Source organism: Oncorhynchus kisutch, unplaced genomic scaffold (genome assembly GCF_002021735.2).
Source record: "Oncorhynchus kisutch isolate 150728-3 unplaced genomic scaffold, Okis_V2 Okis06b-Okis10b_hom, whole genome shotgun sequence".
NCBI classification, from domain to species: domain Eukaryota; kingdom Metazoa; phylum Chordata; class Actinopteri; order Salmoniformes; family Salmonidae; genus Oncorhynchus; species Oncorhynchus kisutch.
Window position 1 is genome coordinate 13,207,668 of NW_022261983.1, and position 19,912 is coordinate 13,227,579.

The 19,912-nt window shown below is 41.1% G+C and overlaps 1 protein-coding gene across 2 annotated transcripts in view; it reads right to left on the bottom strand.

The window, feature by feature from the left end:
* Nucleotides 1-19,912, bottom strand: part of LOC109876693 (epsin-3-like) — a 57,706-nt gene that overhangs the window by 30,018 nt on the left and 7,776 nt on the right. For both annotated transcript variants that reach the window (XM_031813716.1, XM_031813715.1), the window contains exons 2-6: nucleotides 16,933-17,223; nucleotides 14,451-14,609; nucleotides 12,430-12,513; nucleotides 12,133-12,246; nucleotides 11,419-11,596 (exon numbers count right to left, since the gene is read on the bottom strand). In XM_031813716.1, coding sequence (XP_031669576.1) covers nucleotides 11,419-11,596; nucleotides 12,133-12,246; nucleotides 12,430-12,513; nucleotides 14,451-14,609; nucleotides 16,933-17,001 — 604 coding nt within the window. In that variant the 5' untranslated portion in view covers nucleotides 17,002-17,223. The remainder of the gene's footprint in view (nucleotides 1-11,418; nucleotides 11,597-12,132; nucleotides 12,247-12,429; nucleotides 12,514-14,450; nucleotides 14,610-16,932; nucleotides 17,224-19,912) is intronic.

Here is a 19,912-nt window from a genome sequence, read left to right on the forward strand (position 1 = left end):
TGTTGAAGAACAAATGATAGTCCCACTAAGTGCAAACCAGATGTGATGGCGTATCGCTGCAGAATGCTGTGGTAGCCATGCTGGTTAAGTGTGCCTTGAATTCTAAATAAATCACAGACAGTGTCACCAGCACCACCACACCATCACACCTCCTCCTCCTTGCTTCACGTTTGGAACGACCCATGAGGAGATCATCCGTTCACCTACTCTGCATCTCACAAAGACACGGTGGTTGGAACCATAAATCGCAAATTTGCACTCATCAGACCAAAGGACAGATTTCCACCGGTCTAATATCCATTGCTCGCGTTTTTTGGCCCAAGCAAGTCTCTTCTTCTTATTGGTGTCCTTTAGTAGTGGTTTCTTTGCAGCAATTGGTTACTGCATGATTCAATATGTGTTATTTCATAGGTTTGACGTCTTCACTATTATTCTACAATGTAGAAAATAGTAAAAAAATTAAGAAAAACCCTTCAATGAGTAGGTGTGTCCAAACGTTTAACTGGTACTGTATATATACACTACCGTTCAAAAGTTTGGGGTCACTTAGAAATGTCCTTGTTTTTTAAAGAAAAGCAAATTTTGTCAATTAAAATAACATTAATTTGATCAGAAATAGTGTAAACATTTTTAATGTTGTAAATGACTATTGTAGCTGGAAATGGCAGATTTTTTATGGAATATCTACATAGGTGTACAGACTACAGAGGCCCATTATCAGCAACCATCACTCCTGTGTTCCAATGGCACGTTGTGTTAGCTAATCCAAGTTTAGCATTTTAAAAAGCTAATTGATCATTAGAAAACCCTGTTGCAATTATGTTAGCGCAGCTGAAAACTACTGTTCTGATTAAAGAAGCAATAAAACTGGCCTTCTTTAGACTAGTTGAATATCTGGAGCATCAGCATTTGTGGGTTCAATAACAGGTTCAAAATGGCCAGAAACAAAGACTTTCTTCTGACACTCGTCAGTCTATTCTTGTTCTGAGAATAGAAGAATATTCCACGCAAGAATTTGCAAGAAACTGAAGATCTTGTACAACGCTGTGTACTACTCCCTTCACAGAACAGCGCAAACTGGCTCTAACCAGAATAGAAAGAGGAGTGGGAGGCCCCGGTGCACAACTGAGCAAGAGGACAAGTACATTAGAGTTTCTAGTTTGAGAAACAGGTTGGACAAGTCCTCAACTGGCAGCTTCATTAAATAATACCCGCAAAACACCAGTCTCAACGTCAACAGTGAATGAGGCGACTTCGGGATGCTGGCCTTCTAGGCAGAGTTCCTCTGTCCAGTGTCTGTGTTCTTTTGCCCATCTTAATCTCTTCTTTTCATTGGCCAGTCTGAGATATGGCTTTTTCTTTTGCAACTCTGCCTAGAAGTAGGCTACCCTGGGGCGGCAGGGTAGCCTAGTGGTTAGAGAGTAGGGGCGGCAGGGTAGCCTAGTGGTTAGAGAGTAGGGGCGGCAGGGTAGCCTAGTGGTTAGAGAGTAGGGGCGGCAGGGTAGCCTAGTGGTTAGAGCATTGGACTAGTAACTGAAAGGTTGCAAGTTCAAATCCCCGAGCTGACAAGGTACAAAATCTGTCGTTCTGCCCCTGAACAGGCAGTTAACCCACTGTTCCTAGGCCGTCATTGAAAATAAGAATTTGTTCTTAACTGACTTGCCTAGTTAAATAAAGGTAAAAAAAGGCCAGCATCCCGGAGTCGCCTCTTCACTGTTGACGTTGAGACTGGTGTTTTGCAAAAACAAGGACATTTCTAAGTGACCCCAAACTTTTGAACGGTAGTGTACATATATATTATATATATTTTTTTTTTACATTTTTCTCAGGATGTAAAAAAAGTTTTCAGTCTAAACTTAAATAACTAAAACCACATATAAAGTTTGTAGAAAAGATAATGGACCTATACATGTTTAAATAACAATCACCAAAATATTAAAACTAGAAAGTCAGGGAGAATACTTCATTTTATTATTATTATTATGCATTCAGGAGTATGTTTGTCATGGCAATGGGGCCCCCATTGACTTTGTTATAATGTTTGAGTCACTCAGATAGCATAAGCCATTGCGAAAATGTGTAAATTTGAATTAAATTAACTTTAAAACTGCACATTTTGTCATTGCGGACAAAATGTCCAGTCGGCGACTGCACCAGTGGCCACGCCCCCACCACGCCCATCGCCTAAGCCACATTTTAACCCAGAAAAAACTCTGGTGTGTGTGTGGGAAAATCAAACATGCCACAGACACCAGAAGTATAACATTAACACAGTGTGACTAACTGAAACCATGCTCACGCTACTTAGCTTCCCACACACAACCTTTACACAGCTGGTGCACAGACCGCACTCAGCTGGTGCAGAGGCTGCACACAGCTGGTGATGAGACCACACACATGATATTACACTGGCAACTGGCTTTGGTCTCTGCACCATCCTTCTGTACTGTTCAACAACTCCACCACATCCAACTGTATCATAAAACTACTGTACTAACAACTCCACCACATCCTACTGTATCATACTACTACTGTACTATCCAACAACTCCACCACATCCTATTGTATCATCTAACAACTCCACCACATCCTACTGTATCATAATACTACTGTACTATCCATCAACTCCACCACATCCTACTGTATCATCTAACAACTCCACCACATCCTACTGTACTATCCAACAACTCCACCACATCCTACTGTATCATAAAACTACTGTACTAACAACTCCACCACATCCTACTGTATCATACTAATACTGTACTATCCAACAACTCCACCACATCCTACTGTATCATCTAACAACTCCACCACATCCTACTGTATCATAATACTACTGTACTATCCATCAACTCCACCACATCCTACTGTATCATCTAACAACTCCACCACATCCTACTGTACTATCCAACAACTCCACCACATCCTACTGTATCATAAAACTACTGTACTAACAACTCCACCACATCCTACTGTATCATACTAATACTGTACTATCCAACAACTCCACCACATCCTACTGTATCATCTAACAACTCCACCACATCCTACTGTATCATAATACTACTGTACTATCCAACAACTCCACCACATCCTACTGTATCATCTAACAACTCCACCACATTCTACTGTACTATCCAACAACTCCACCACATCCTACTGTATCATAAAACTACTGTACTATCCAACACCTACACCACATCCTACTGTATCATAATACTACTGTACTATCCAACAACTCCACCACATCCTACTGTATCATAAAACTACTGTACTAACACCACATCCTACTGTATCATAAAACTACTGTACTATCCAACACCTACACCACATCCTACTGTATCATAATACTACTGTACTATCTAACAACTCTACCACATCCTACTGTATCATAAAACTACTAACAACTCCACTACATCCTACTGAGTCATAATACTACTGTACTATCTAACAACTCCACCACATCCTACTGTATCATACTACTAGTGTACTATCCAACAACTCCACCACATCCTACTGTATCATAAAACTACTGTACTATCTAACAACTCCACCACATCCTACTGTATCATCTAACAACTCCACCACATCCTACTGTACTATCTAACAACTCCACCGCATCCTACTGTATCATAAAACTACTGTACTAACACCTACACCACATCCTACTGTATCATAAAACTACTGTACTAACACCTACACCACATCCTACTGTATCATAATACTACTGTATTATCTAACAACTCTACCACATCCTACTGTATCATAAAACTACTGTACTAACACCTACACCACATCCTACTGTATCATAAAACTACTGTACTATCTAACAACTCCACCACATCCTACTGTATCATAAAACTACTGTACTAACACCTACACCACATCCTACTGTATCATAAAACTACTGTACTATCTAACAACTCCACCACATCCTACTGTATCATAATACTACTAACAACTCCACCACATCCTACTGTATCATAAAACTACTGTACTATCTAACAACTCCACCACATCCTACTGTATCATAAAACTACTAACAACTCCACCACATCCTACTGTATCATAAAACTACTAACAACTCCACCACATCCTACTGTATCACAACTGCCTCCTATTATCTTACTACTGTATCATATTTCAATAGTAGTATTTATACCACACACTATCACATCGTACTACTAGACACACCCTATTGTATCTTAACATATGCAATGTGGTCAACTCAAAGACAATGTGGTCAACTCAAAGACAATGTGGTCAACTCAAAGACAATGTGGTCAACTCAAAGACAATGTGGTCAACTCAAAGACAATGTGTTCAACTCAAAGACAATGTGTTCAACTCAAAGACAATGTGGTCAACTCAAAGACAATGTGGTCAACTCAAAGACAATGTGGTCAACTCAAAGACAATGTGGTCAACTCAAAGACAATGTGGTCAACTCAAAGACAATGTGTTCAACTCAAATCGTTGGCCTTAGTCAACTTTTAATGGCTATAATATAATAACTGTCAAGTCTAGAATTTGCTTGACATAAACCATTCAATGGTACTTAAATATTTTGTATTTTGCCCATTTACCCTCGGAATGGCATACATACACAGTACTCAATTGTCTCGAGGCTTAAAATTATTCTTCAACCAGGTCTCCTCCCCTTCATCTGCACTGATTGAAGTGGATTTAACAAGTGACATCAATAAGGGATCACAGCTTTCACCTCGGTTCACCTGGTCAGTCGATGTCATGGAAATAGCAGGTGTTCTTAATGTTTTGTACACTCAGTGTATGTTTATTAAAATAATATATTTTGGATCAATTGAATAAACAGGTAATACATGATGCCCAGTCCCAGCTAGCTAAACGTGGCTACCACAGCTAGCTAAACGTAGCTACCACAGCTAGCTAAACGTGGCTACCACAGCCATGTATAATACATGATGCCCAGTCCCAGCTAGCTAAACGTAGCTACCACAGTACAGCCATGTATAATACATGATGCCCAGTCCCAGCTAGCTAAACGTAGCTACCACAGCTAGCTAAACGTAGCTACCACAGCCATATATAATACATGATGCCCAGTCCCAGCTAGCTAAACGTGGCTACCACAGCTAGCTAAACGTGGCTACCACAGCCATATATAATACATGATGCCCAGTCCCAGCTAGCTAAACGTGACTACCACAGCTAGCTAAACGTGGCTACCACAGCCATCTATAATACATGATGCCCAGTCCCAGCTAGCTAAACGTGGCTACCACAGCTAGCTAAACGTGGCTACCACAGCTAGCTAAACGTGGCTACCACAGCCATCTATAATACATGATGCCCAGTCCCAGCTAGCTAAACGTGGCTACCACAGCCATGTATAATACATGATGCCCAGTCCCAGCTAGCTAAACGTGGCTACCACAGCCATCTATAATACATGATGCCCAGTCCCAGCTAGCTAAACGTGACTACCACAGCTAGCTAAACGTAGCTACCACAGCTAGCTAAACGTGGCTACCACAGCTAGCTAAACGTGACTACCACAGCCATCTATAATACATGATGCCCAGTCCCAGCTAGCTAAACGTGGCTACCACAGCCATGTATACAGAGATCCATGATGAGACAGGGAAAAAAGGTAGAGAGAGTGTGTGTGTCCCCCATTCTTTGTGTTTGCTGTTCAGCTGGAGTGAAAGAGAACAGGAGAATGTTAGGAATGCAGCTATAGAGAGCGTCTCTCTCTCTCTCTCACACACACACACACACACACACACACACACACACACACACACACACACACACACACACACACACACACACACACACACACACACACACACACACTTGGATAGTGTAACGAAAACTAACAAACACTTTATGTAGGAATGGGGAATAACCAGGATGATTCAATAGACAGAGACATGGACTGCTTCCCAAATGGCACCATATAGTGCACTACTATTGACCAGAGTACTATGGCACCCTATTCCCTATATAGTTCACTACTTTTGACCAGAGCCCTATGGCCAATGGCACCCTATTCCCTATATAGTGCACTACTTTAGACCAGGGCCATATTCCCTATATAGTCCACTACTATTGACCAGAGCCCTATTCCCTATATAGTGCACTACTATTGACCAGGGCCCTATTCCCTATATAGTGCACTTCTATTGACCAGGGCCCTATTCCCTATATAGTGCACTACTATTGACCAGGGCCCTTATGGAACAGGGTACCATTTGGGGCAGAGTTATTCATTGAGACTTGTCCAGGTCCAGCTGCCTGTTACATGGACCAACAGGACAATAGCACCTACTTCAATAGGGCCTGTGAGGGACAATGACCACGGGTATACAACGATAGAAACACAATCTATTATGCCATCATTGACATGAATGGGAACATCAGTTCTATAGACTCTATTTCTGTGTACACAACCAGCCATCTCTACAATGAATCCAGATACTGCTGACGGAACACTGTGTCTGTATCTCTGGAGACCCAAGTAACTGAACTTTTAGTCCCTTTCTGATGACACACAGACACACACAGACACAGACACACAGACACACACAGACACACACAGACACACAGACACACACAGACACAGACACACAGACACAGACACACAGACACACACAGACACACAGACACACAGACACACACAGACACACACAGACACACAGACACACACAGACACACAGACACACAGACACACACAGACACAGACACACAGACAGACACAGACACACAGACACACACAGACACAGACACACACAGACACAGACACACTCACAGACACACAGACACACACACACAGACACACAGACACACACACACAGACACACACAGACACACAGACACAGACACACACACACAGACACACAGACACACACACACAGACACACAGACACACACACACACACACAGACACACAGACACACACACACAGACACACAGACACACACACACAGACACACACAGACACACACACACAGACACACAGACACACAGACACACAGACACACACACACAGACACACACAAACTGACTGACACGTTGATAAGATAAGAACCGTGAGTTCTTACTGAGTGTATATGCCATCTGTGTTCTAGAATAATCTACTGTATGTCATGGTCACAAGATAAGAACACGAAGAGCCAAAACATTCCAGCCCAAATCCCCTTGAGTAAGAAGGAAGAGGTTAGTGGTCACTGCACGACAGGGGAGGTAGAGACAGAGATGTACTGGGAGAAATACTTCTGTGCATTTACTTATAACATAAAGCTGGGAATCAATCTGGATGGGGGAAAAATGCAAATATGACTGCCTGATATGTATATGACTGCCATAGACTGAGGGACATCCCATGACCATTAATTCCCTGAAGTATTTACATTATATATAAGTAATACATATTGTAACCATCCTCCATGTTGTTGTTTACTAGTAATAGTGTAACCATCCTCCATGTTGTTGTTTACTAGTAATAGTGTAACCATCCTCCGTGTTGTTGTTTACTAGTAATAGTGTAACCATCCTCCATGTTGTTGTTTACTAGTAATAGTGTAACCATCCTCCATGTTGTTGTTTACTAGTAATACATAGTGTAACCATCCTCCGTGTTGTTGTTTACTAGTAATAGTGTAACCACCCTCCGTGTTGTTGTTTACTAGTAATAGTGTAACCACCCTCCATGTTGTTGTTTACTAGTAATAGTGTAACCACCCTCCGTGTTGTTGTTTACTAGTAATACATATTGTAACCACCCTCCATGTTGTTGTTTACTAGTAATAGTGTAACCATCCTCCGTGTTGTTGTTTACTAGTAATAGTGTAACCATCCTCCGTGTTGTTGTTTACTAGTAATAGTGTAACCATCCTCCGTGTTGTTGTTTACTAGTAATAGTGTAACCATCCTCCATGTTGTTGTTTACTAGTAATACATATTGTAACCACCCTCCATGTTGTTGTTTACTAGTAATACATAGTGTAACCATCCTCTGTGTTGTTGTTTACTAGTAATAGTGTAACCATCCTCTGTGTTGTTGTTTACTAGTAATACATAGTGTAACCACCCTCCATGTTGTTGTTTACTAGTAATAGTGTAACCATCCTCCGTGTTGTTGTTTACTAGTAATACATAGTGTAACCATCCTCTGTGTTGTTGTTTACTAGTAATACATAGTGTAACCATCCTCTGTGTTGTTGTTTACTAGTAATACATAGTGTAACCATCCTCTGTGTTGTTGTTTACTAGTAATACATAGTGTAACCATCCTTGATGTTGTTGTTTACTAGTAATACATAGTGTAACCATCCTCTGTGTTGTTGTTTACTAGTAATACATAGTGTAACCACCCTCCATGTTGTTGTTTACTAGTAATAGTGTAACCATCCTCCGTGTTGTTGTTTACTAGTAATACATAGTGTAACCATCCTCTGTGTTGTTGTTTACTAGTAATACATAGTGTAACCATCCTCTGTGTTGTTGTTTACTAGTAATACATAGTGTAACCATCCTCCGTGTTGTTGTTTACTAGTAATACATAGTGTAACCATCCTCTGTTGTTGTTGTTTACTAGTAATAGTGTAACCATCCTCTGTGTTGTTGTTTACTAGTAATACATAGTGTAACCATCCTCTGTGTTGTTGTTTACTAGTAATATATAGTGTAACCATCCTCTGTGTTGTTGTTTACTAGTAATACATAGTGTAACCATCCTCGATGTTGTTGTTTACTAGTAATACATAGTGTAACCATCCTCTGTGTTGTTGTTTACTAGTAATACATAGTGTAACCATCCTCTGTGTTGTTGTTTACTAGTAATACATAGTGTAACCATCCTTGATGTTGTTGTTTACTAGTAATAGTGTAACCATCCTCTGTTGTTGTTATTTACTAGTAATACATAGTGTAACCATCCTCTTGCTATCTGTAAAAAAATAAAAAATAAACATGTTTTTTAAATGGTGCTGTCTGGTTTATTTAATATAAGGAATTTGAAATGATTCATATCTTTACTTTTGATACTTAGGTATATTTTAGCAATTGCATTTACTTTTGATACTTAAGTATATTTAAAACCAAATACTTTTAGACTTTTACTAAAGTAGTATTTTACTGGGTGACTTTCACTTTTACTTGAGTCATTTTCTATTAAGGTATCTTTACTTTGACTCAAATATGACAATTGGGTACTTTTTCCACCACTGGTTATTTCCTGTGGGATAACACCAACATGGAGTGTTTGTTAGCCAACTTACTGGCTAGCTGTCAGTGCAGACCTGAGCAGAGCCAGACCAAATCTCTCAACATGGATTCTCACTGAAGAACAGAATGGCTAATCTTATCAATGTTTCAGGCATTCAAGCCTTTATGCTATCCGGCTACCACCCGGTACTCTACCCTGCACCTTAGAGACCGCTGTCCTATGTACATAGTCATGGAACACTGGCCACTTTAATGATGTTTACATACTGTTTTACCCACTTCATATCTATATACTGTGTTCTAGTCAAGGCTCATCCTTTATAACTACTGCTGTACTCACCTTTTCTATTTATATACTGTCTATACACACCATTTATATAGAGTACCAGTCAAAAGTTTGGACACACCTACTCATTCAAGGGTTTTTCTTTATTTTTACTATTTTCTACATTGTAGAATAACAGTGAAGACAATAAAACTATGAAAATAACACATATGGAATCTTGTAGTAACCAAAACAGTGTTAAGCAAATCAAAATATATTTTAAATATGTATTATTCAAAGTAGCCACCCTTTTCCTTGATGACAGCTTTGCACACTCTTGGCATTCTCTCAACCAGCTTCACCTGGAATGTTTTTCCAACAGTCTTGAAGGAGTTCCCACACATGCTTTTTATATATATATATATATATATATATCAAGACTGTTGGAAAAACATTCCAGGTGAAGCTGGTTGAGAGAATGTATATATATATATATATAAACTGGGTGGTTCGAGCCTTGAATGCTGATTGGCTGAAAGGCGTGGTATATCAGACCGTATACCACAGGTATGACAAAACATTTATTTTGACTGCTCTAATCACGTTGGTAACCAGTTTATAATAGCAATAAGGCACCTCGGGGTTTGTGATATATGGCCAATATACCACGACTAAGGGCTGTATCCAGTCACTCCACGTTGCGTCGTGCCTAAGAACACGATATTGGCCATATAACACAGCTCCTCAGGCCTTATTGCTTAAATATACAGTACCAGTCAAAAGTCTGGACACGTATCAGTTAAAAATAGAACGTCATCATGTTTTGGTCACAAAGAAAAAAACTCTTGCCTTGTTAGTTGGCTACAGCTGGTTGTACCATTTCACCATACCCTGTAACCACTAGTTATTACTTCTAAACAAAATACCTTTTAATGTGTATTCTTGTTGTTTGGTTTACTGTTTGAACAGTTGCTGAGATAATATTTTGGTTATCAATGCAAAATAAGCTACTTTGAGGAATAGCCTATTATATACTGTATAGATGTCAGATCTAGGAACCAAGCTACAACACTGCCTCCACAGCTGTGGAAGGAATGATGTGGCACGTCTCAATTTTAAGGAAGTTAGAAAAGTATGTCGAATGCCAGAGAGTATTTACAAGGAGCCGCCCCTTTTGTGATGAAAAACGACATTGCAACTCCGTAGACCGAGTAGTAAGCTTTAGGAGAACTAGGTTAAGGTTAGCTTTAGGAGAACTAGGTTAAGGTTAGCTTTAGGAGAACTAGGTTAAGGTTAGCTTTAGGAGAACTAGGTTAAGGTTAGCTTTAGGAGAACTAGGTTAAGGTTAGCTTTAGGAGAACTAGGTTAAGGTTAGCTTTAGGAGAACTAGGTTAAGGTTAGCTTTAGGAGAACTAGGTTAAGGTTAGCTTTAGGAGAACTAGGTTAAGGTTAGCTTTAGGAGAACTAGGTTAAGGTTAGCTTTAGGAGAACTAGGTTAAGGTTAGCTTTAGGAGAACTAGGTTAAGGTTAGCTTTAGGAGAACTAGGTTAAGGTTAGCTTTAGGAGAACTAGGTTAAGGTTAGCTTTAGGAGAACTAGGTTAAGCTTAGCTTTAGGAGAACTAGGTTAAGCTTAGCTTTAGGAGAACTAGGTTAAGGTTAGCTTTAGGAGAACTAGGTTAAGCTTAGCTTTAGGAGAACTAGGTTAAGGTTAGCTTTAGGAGAACTAGGTTAAGGTTAGCTTTAGGAGAACTAGGTTAAGGTTAGGAAAGGGATTAGGGTTAGCTGAAATGAAAAATAAAAAAATTGTCCCTGACCCGACTCAAACTTATCGAGCCACAACCTGGCCTGACCTCAGAACAGCCTTTGTTTCCAATAACGCGATTGCGTGTGTGTGTGTGTGTGTGTGTTTGCATATTCCCAATTGCATGGTACTACTCACAATTGAAAGAGGAATGGGACTCCCTGGACCGGCTGAAGTCATCCCCGTAGAGAGCAGTCATGCTGGGCTGGCTGGTACGGCGGCCTGGGTAGGGTGGAGGTAGAGAACTAGAGCCCATCCCTGACCCTGCAGCTGCTCCAGCCATCCTCTCCTTGGTCTTCAGGGCCAGGGTCCTCTCCTAGACAAATAGATAGCTAGGTATTTACATCATGTAGATAGGGATTTTATTCATCATCGAGGGGACAATACCAGGACGGTTTCCTGGACACAGATTACGCCTAGACCGGGACTAAAAAGCCGGATCAATGGAGAAGTCCAGGACCAGGCATAATGTATCTGATGTCCAGGACCAGACATAATGTATCTGGTGTCCAGGAACAGACATAATGTATCTGATGTCCAGGACCAGACATAATGTATCTGATGTCCAGGACCAGACATAATGTATCTGATGTCCAGGACCAGACATAATGTATCTGATGTCCAGGACCAGACATAATGTATCTGATGTCCAGGACCAGACATAATGTATCTGATGTCCAGGACCAGACATAATGTATCTGATGTCCAGGACCAGACATAATGTATCTGATGTCCAGGACCAGACATAATGTATCTGATGTCCAGGACCAGACATAATGTGTCTGGGAAAACAGAAGCAGACACACATACTGTACAAAACCAAACCAACAGAATACAGGTACCATGTCATACCTGTTTCAGCCTCTCCTCATCCCTCATCAGGGCCACCAGCTGCTTGGCCTTCTCCCTAACATTCACCCCCTGGTCCCTGCCATCCCTGTCTGTGAACTGGAAGTCCCGTAGGGTCTACAGAGGAGGAGGAGGAGGAAGAGGAAGAGGAAGAGAAGGAAGTATACTTTATTATACTTTCTTTGCAGATAGTTTTTTTGGTTTCAACCCCCTGAGAAAGAAACCATTCAGAAGCCAGCTCAGTGCACTCACTCAGACATTTATCCCGGCAAGACTCGGGATTCGAACCGTCAACCTAACCTGTATGGTGTAGACGTTCTCCCTGCACTGCTGCGCCACACGTTCCGAGCCCGTTTTGATCAGGTAGTCCAGTAGAGTCAGGGCCTAGCAATAAAATAACAATCCACTTCACTTACACACAACACATTTCAAAACAGACACCACACACATCTAACAGTAGATAGAAAGACACCACACACATCTAACAGTAGATAGAAAGACACCACACACATCTAACAGTAGATAGAAAGACACCACACACATCTAACAGTAGATAGAAAGACACCACACACATCTAACAGTAGATAGAAAGACACCACACACATCTAACAGTAGATAGAAAGACACCACACACATCTAACAGTAGATAGAAAGACACCACACACATCTAACAGTAGATAGAAAGACACCACACACATCTAACAGTAGATAGAAAGACACCACACACATCTAACAGTAGATAGAAAGACAAGGGTTAAACAATAAAAACAGACACCACACACATCTAACAGTAGATAGAAAGACACCACACACATCTAACAGTAGATAGAAAGACAAGGGTTAAACAATAAAAACAGACACCACACACATCTAACAGTAGATAGAAAGACACCACACACATCTAACAGTAGATAGAAAGACAAGGGTTAAACAATAAAAACAGACACCACACACATCTAACAGTAGATAGAAAGACACCACACACATCTAACAGTAGATAGAAAGACACCACACACATCTAACAGTAGATAGAAAGACACCACACACATCTAACAGTAGATAGAAAGACACCACACACATCTAACAGTAGATAGAAAGACAAGGGTTAAACAATAAAAACAGACACCACACACATCTAACAGTAGATAGAAAGACACCACACACATCTAACAGTAGATAGAAAGACAAGGGTTAAACAATAAAAACAGACACCACACACATCTAACAGTAGATAGAAAGACACCACACACATCTAACAGTAGATAGAAAGACACCACACACATCTAACAGTAGATAGAAAGACACCACACACATCTAACAGTAGATAGAAAGACACCACACACATCTAACAGTAGATAGAAAGACAAGGGTTTAAACAATAAAAACAGACACCACACACATCTAACAGTAGATAGAAAGACACCACACACATCTAACAGTAGATAGAAAGACACCACACACATCTAACAGTAGATAGAAAGACACCACACACATCTAACAGTAGATAGAAAGACACCACACACATCTAACAGTAGATAGAAAGACAAGGGTTAAACAATAAAAACAGACACCACACACATCTAACAGTAGATAGAAAGACACCACACACATCTAACAGTAGATAGAAAGACACCACACACATCTAACAGTAGATAGAAAGACAAGGGTTAAACAATAAAAACAGACACCACACACATCTAACAGTAGATAGAAAGACACCACACACATCTAACAGTAGATAGAAAGACACCACACACATCTAACAGTAGATAGAAAGACACCACACACATCTAACAGTAGATAGAAAGACACCACACACATCTAACAGTAGATAGAAAGACAAGGCAAAGGGTGAAACAATAAAAACAGAATATGATGATTAAAAATGCATAGGAACAGGATATTTAAAAAATGAAAGGAAAACTAACAATTGTTTGTTAGTAAATATCAGAGAGAAAACATTTAATTTCCAGGTGAATGTTGTATGTTAGTAAATATCAGAGAAAACATTTAGTTTCCAGGTGAATGTTTTATGTTAGTAAATATCAGAGAAAACATTTCGTTTCCAGGTGAATGTTGTATGTTAGTAAATATCAGAGAAAACATTTCGTTTCCAGGTGAATGTTGTATGTTAGTAAATATCAGAGAAAACATTTCGTTTCCAGGTGAATGTTGTATGTTAGTAAATATCAGAGAAAACATTTCGTTTCCAGGTGAATGTTGTATGTTAGTAAATATCAGAGAAAACATTTAGTTTCCAGGTGAATGTTATATGTTAGTAAATATCAGAGAAAACATTTAGTTTCCAGGTGAACGTTGACCTTGTAGACGTGTCTCCAGTTCTTCCCGCTGTCGTTGAGGCGTTTCCAGATCATACCCATGACCTCAGTGAACGCCACCACGTTGAAGGTCAGGTCAGCGATCTCTGACATCAGAGAGGAGGGGGGGCCCCACGGGTCATTGGAGGTCGCCTCGCGGACCTTAATATAATAATAATAATATTAATACAAAATATAATTCGGGCCGGGATTCAAGCCGCTCTCATTTTCAAATCAAATCAAATCATCAAATCAAATGTTATTGGTCACATACACATGGTTAGCAGATGTTAATGCGAGTGTAGCGAAATGCTTGTGCTTATAGTTCCGACAATGCAGTAATAACCAACAAGTAATCTAACCTAACAATTCCAAAACTACTGTCTTATACACAGTGTAAGGGGATAAAGAATATGTACATAAGGATATATGAATGAGTGATGGTACAGAGCAGCATAGGCAAGATACAGTAGATGATATCGAGTACAGTATATACATATGAGATGAGTATGTAAACAAAGTGGCATAGTTAAAGTGGCTAGTGATACATGTATTACATAAGGATGCAGTCGATGATATAGAGTACAGTATATACATATGAGATGAATACATTTTGTCAGCGATGCGCCATTTTAAAAGTCATTTCCGAATGAGCCGACACACACACATTCAGCGTGAATGAGGTCTCTGAAACATTCCCTTTAAAATCACCATCAAAGCACGATCGGTTTGAATCCCAGCCCAAGAAAAATGATAAACTACAATATATAAGAATGATTGATGATGGCTCTTTTCTCAGAACCAAAGAAGCTTTACAATATTGACAGTTGAAGTCGAAGGTTTACATACACTTATGTTGGAGTCGTTAAAACTCGTTTTTCAACCACTCCACATATTTCTTGTTAACAAACTATAGTTTTGGCAAGTCGGTTAGGACATCTACTTTGTGCATGACACAAGTCATTTTTTCCAACAATTGTTTACAGACAGATTATTTCACTTATAATTCACTGTATCACAATTCCAGTGGGTCAGAAGTTTACATACACTAAGTTGACTGTGCCTTTAAACAGCTTGGAAAATTCCAGAAAATGATGTCATGGCTTTAGAAGCTTCTGATAGGCTAATTCACATCAGTTGAGTAAATTGGAGGTGTACCTGTGGATGTATTTCAAGGCCAACCTTCAAACTGAGTGCCTCTTTGCTTGACATCATGGATAAATCCAAATAAATCCACCAAGACCTCAGAAAAAAGATTGTAGACCTCCACAAGTCTGGTTCATCCTTGGGAAACATTTCCAAATGCCTGAAGGTACCATTTTTTTATTTTACCTTTATTTAACCAGGCAAGTCAGTTAAGAACAAATTCTTATTTTTAATGATGGCCTAGGAACAGTGGGTTAACTGCCTGTTCAGGGGCACAACAACAGATTTGTACCTTGTCAGCTCGGGGATATGAACTTGCAACCTTTCGGTTACTAGTCCAAACGCTCTAACCACTAGGCTACCCTGCCGCCCCGGCTACCCTGACACCATGTTCATCTGTACAAACAATAGTACGCAAATATAAACACCATGGGACCATGCAGCCGTCATACCGCTCAGGAAGGAGACGCGTTCTGTCTCCTAGAGATGAACATACTTTGGTGCGAAAAGAACAACAGCTAAGGACCTTGTGAAGATGCTGGAGGAAACAGGTACAAAAGTATCAATATCCACAGTAAAACGAGTCCTATATCGACATAACCTGAAAGGCCGCTCAGCAAGGAAGAAGCCACTGCTTTAAAAAACAGACTGCGGTTTGCAACTGCACATGGGGACAAAATCATACTTTTTGGAGAAATGTTCTCTGGTCTGATGAAACAAAAATAGAACTGTTTGGGAGAATGACCATCTTATGTTTGGAGGGAAAAGAGGAAAAGGGGGAGGCTTGCAAGCCGAAGACCACCATCCCAACCGTGAAGCATGGGGGTGGCAGCATCGTGTTGTGGGGGTGCTTTGCTGCAGGAGGGACTGGTGCACTTCACAAAATAGATGGCATCATGAGGACGGAAAACTATGTGGATATATTGAAGCCACATCTCAAGACCTCAATCAGGAAGTTAAAGCATGATCGCAAATGGGTCTTCCAAATGGACAATGACCCCAAGCATACTTCCAAAGTCGTGGCAAAATGGCTTAAGGACAACAAAGTCAAGGTATTGGAGTGGCCATCACAAAGCCCTGACCTCAATCCTATAGAACGTGTGGGCAGAACTGAAAAAGTGTGTGCAAGCAAGGAGGCCTACAAACCTGACTCAGTTACACCAGGTCTGTCAGGAGGAATGGGCCAGAATCCACCCAACTTATTGTGGGAAGCTTGTGGAAGGCTACCCAAAATGTTTGACCCAAGTTAAACTATTTAAAGGCAATGCTACCAAATACTAATTGAGTGTATGTGAACTTCTGACCCACTGGGAATGTGATGAAAGAAATAAAATACTACCTTGATCTCTGCCTCTGAGTATTGGTTGACCATGTTCTTCACCTGGCGGCGGAGAGATGATGTCTGCATGGTGATTGGTCAGTGTTTCACAGGTGTTAAGAAGTGGGCAATGGAATCATACAGTGGGCCCGCCCACTAGCTTTCTTCTCACAGGTAGAGTTAAGGAGGGGGGAGTCTTAAACTGGGATGGAGGAGGGAGGTAGGGAGGGAGGAGGTCAGTAGAGTTAAGATGGGGGAGGAGATGAGATGTGGTCCTCTAGATGAGTTCAGTGACGCCCAGAGTGTGTGTTCCTGGTCGGGAAGAGAACAGCACAGTTAGACTGACATACAGATGCACACTGTAATATCAGTGACCAGTAGACCAGGGCTGTGTCCCTAATACACCCTATTCCCTATATAGTGCACCCCATTAGACCAGAGCCCAAATGGCACCCTATTCCTTATATAGTGCACTACTTTAGACCAGGACCCATGGGGTAGTAGTGGTGCACTAAGTAGTGTACTAGGGAATAGGGTGCCTTTTGGGACAAGAGAGAAAGAGACATGGTGGGACCTGACCACACACAGAGAGCTGACTATAGACGATCTACCATCCCTCTCTGTCCAGTCAGCCATTTCAGAATCACAAAAGGACTTTTTTTTTTTTTTACAGGAATACAAATATTAGTTTTGAGGAGGGGGACTTAACCGTGAGGACACAGCCCTTTGTAGCGCACTGCTTTTGACCAGAGCCTATAAGGGGACATATAGGTGTTAGGGTGCATTTTGGGACTTATCCCTATATAATAAAATCCTACACACTGCCATTGTCAGTATCACTTGCTTGTCAAGCTCACAGCCTTCCTCAACGCTTTTGCTTTCATTTTGAGGGTATGGGGAATAGGGAGCCATTTGGGATGGGCCCTAACTGATTATTTTTAGTCTATAGTCATAGGCATTTTCTTCTTTGAATGTTGTGTTATCGCAACTTTCATTTTGAGGGTATGGGGAATAGGGAGCCATTTGGGATGGGCCCTAACTGATTATTTTTAGTCTATAGTCATAGGCATTTTCTTCTTTGAAAGTTTTGTTATCACAACAGACAGGGAGGAGCACCACCCCCTGCTTGTTTTTCTGACAGGATTCCATCATCACCATGGCAGCAGAGCAGAAAAGCGGCTTGGGCACCAAAGGGGAGAGTTACTAAACAGCTACAGACAAACCTGTTCCACTACTGTAATAAGAAGGTCAGGGCCCACCTGTCTACACACTCTACCACATACCTGTCCCAAACCTGACCAAGATCCTTATAGGTGACACACTCTACCACATACCTGTCCCAGACCTGACCAAGATCCTTATAGGACACACACTCTACCACATACCTGTCCCAGACATGACCAAGATCCTTATAGGACACACACTCTACCACATACGTGTCCCAGACCTGACCAAGATCCTTATAGGACACACACTCTACCACATACCTGTCCCAGACCTGACCAAGATCCTTATAGGACACACACTCTACCACATACCTGTCCCAGACCTGACCAAGATCCTTATAGGACACACACTCTACCACATACCTGTCCCAGACCTGACCAAGATCCTTATAGGACACACACTCTTCCACATACCTGTCCCAGACCTGACCAAGATCCTTATAGGACACACACTCTACCACATACCTGTCCCAGACCTGACCAAGATCCTTATAGGACACACACTCTACCACATACCTGTCCCAGACCTGACCAAGATCCTTATAGGACACACACTCTACCACATACCTGTCCCAGACCTGACCAAGATCCTTATAGGACACACACTCTACCACATACCTGTCCCAGACCTGACCAAGATCCTTATAGGACACACACTCTACCACATACCTGTCCCAGACCTGACCAAGATCCTTATAGGACACACACTCTTCCACATACCTGTCCCAGACCTGACCAAGATCCTTATAGGACACACACTCTACCACATACCTGTCCCAGACCTGACCAAGATCCTTATAGGACACACACTCTACCACATACCTGTCCCAGACCTGACCAAGATCCTTATAGGATACACACTCTACCTTATACCTGTCCCAGACCTGACCAAGATCCTTATAGGACACACACTCTACCACATACCTGTCCCAGACCTGACCAAGATCCTTATAGGACACACACTCTACCACATACCTGTCCCAGACCTGACCAAGATCCTTATAGGACACACACTCTACCACATACCTGTCCCAGACCTGACCAAGATCCTTATAGGACACACACTCTACCACATACCTGTCCCAGACCTGACCAAGATCCTTATAGGACACAAACCTCGTCAACTTGTCATCATTCATGTTGGAGAAATTCATTGACTACTTTCCTATTACAAGATTGTTTCATCCCAACAGCACCCCATGAAAAGTGATGTGGCTTTAACTACATCCACTCTGGTAAAAAGTGATGTGACTTTAACTACATCCACTCTGGTAAAAAGTGATGTGACTAACTACATCCACTCTGGTAAAAAGTGATGTGACTTTAACTACATCCACTCTGGTAAAAAGTGATGTGACTAACTACATCCACTCTGGTAAAAAGTGATGTGACTTTAACTACATCCACTCTGGTAAAAAGTGATGTGAGTTTAACTACATCCACTCTGGTAAAAAGTGATGTGAGTTTAACTACATCCACTCTGGTAAAAAGTGATGTGACTTTAACTACATCCACTCTGGTAAAAAAATGATGCACTCTCTTCCGTGTCCAGTCTTTAAGAAGAAACAACGGGTATAGAATAGCAGTACAACAACAGAACAGCCCAGATCTGGACGACAACAAACTACTTCATGTTACCAGCATGCTGCCAGGGCCCTGAGTCAGCCAAAACACCACCGTCACACCAGTATACTTTCCTCTCATAAGTCAGCAGTACCTATTAAACAAAGGGTTTAGAGCAAGCAGACTGAGGATCTATCCTCTAACTCAGTCAG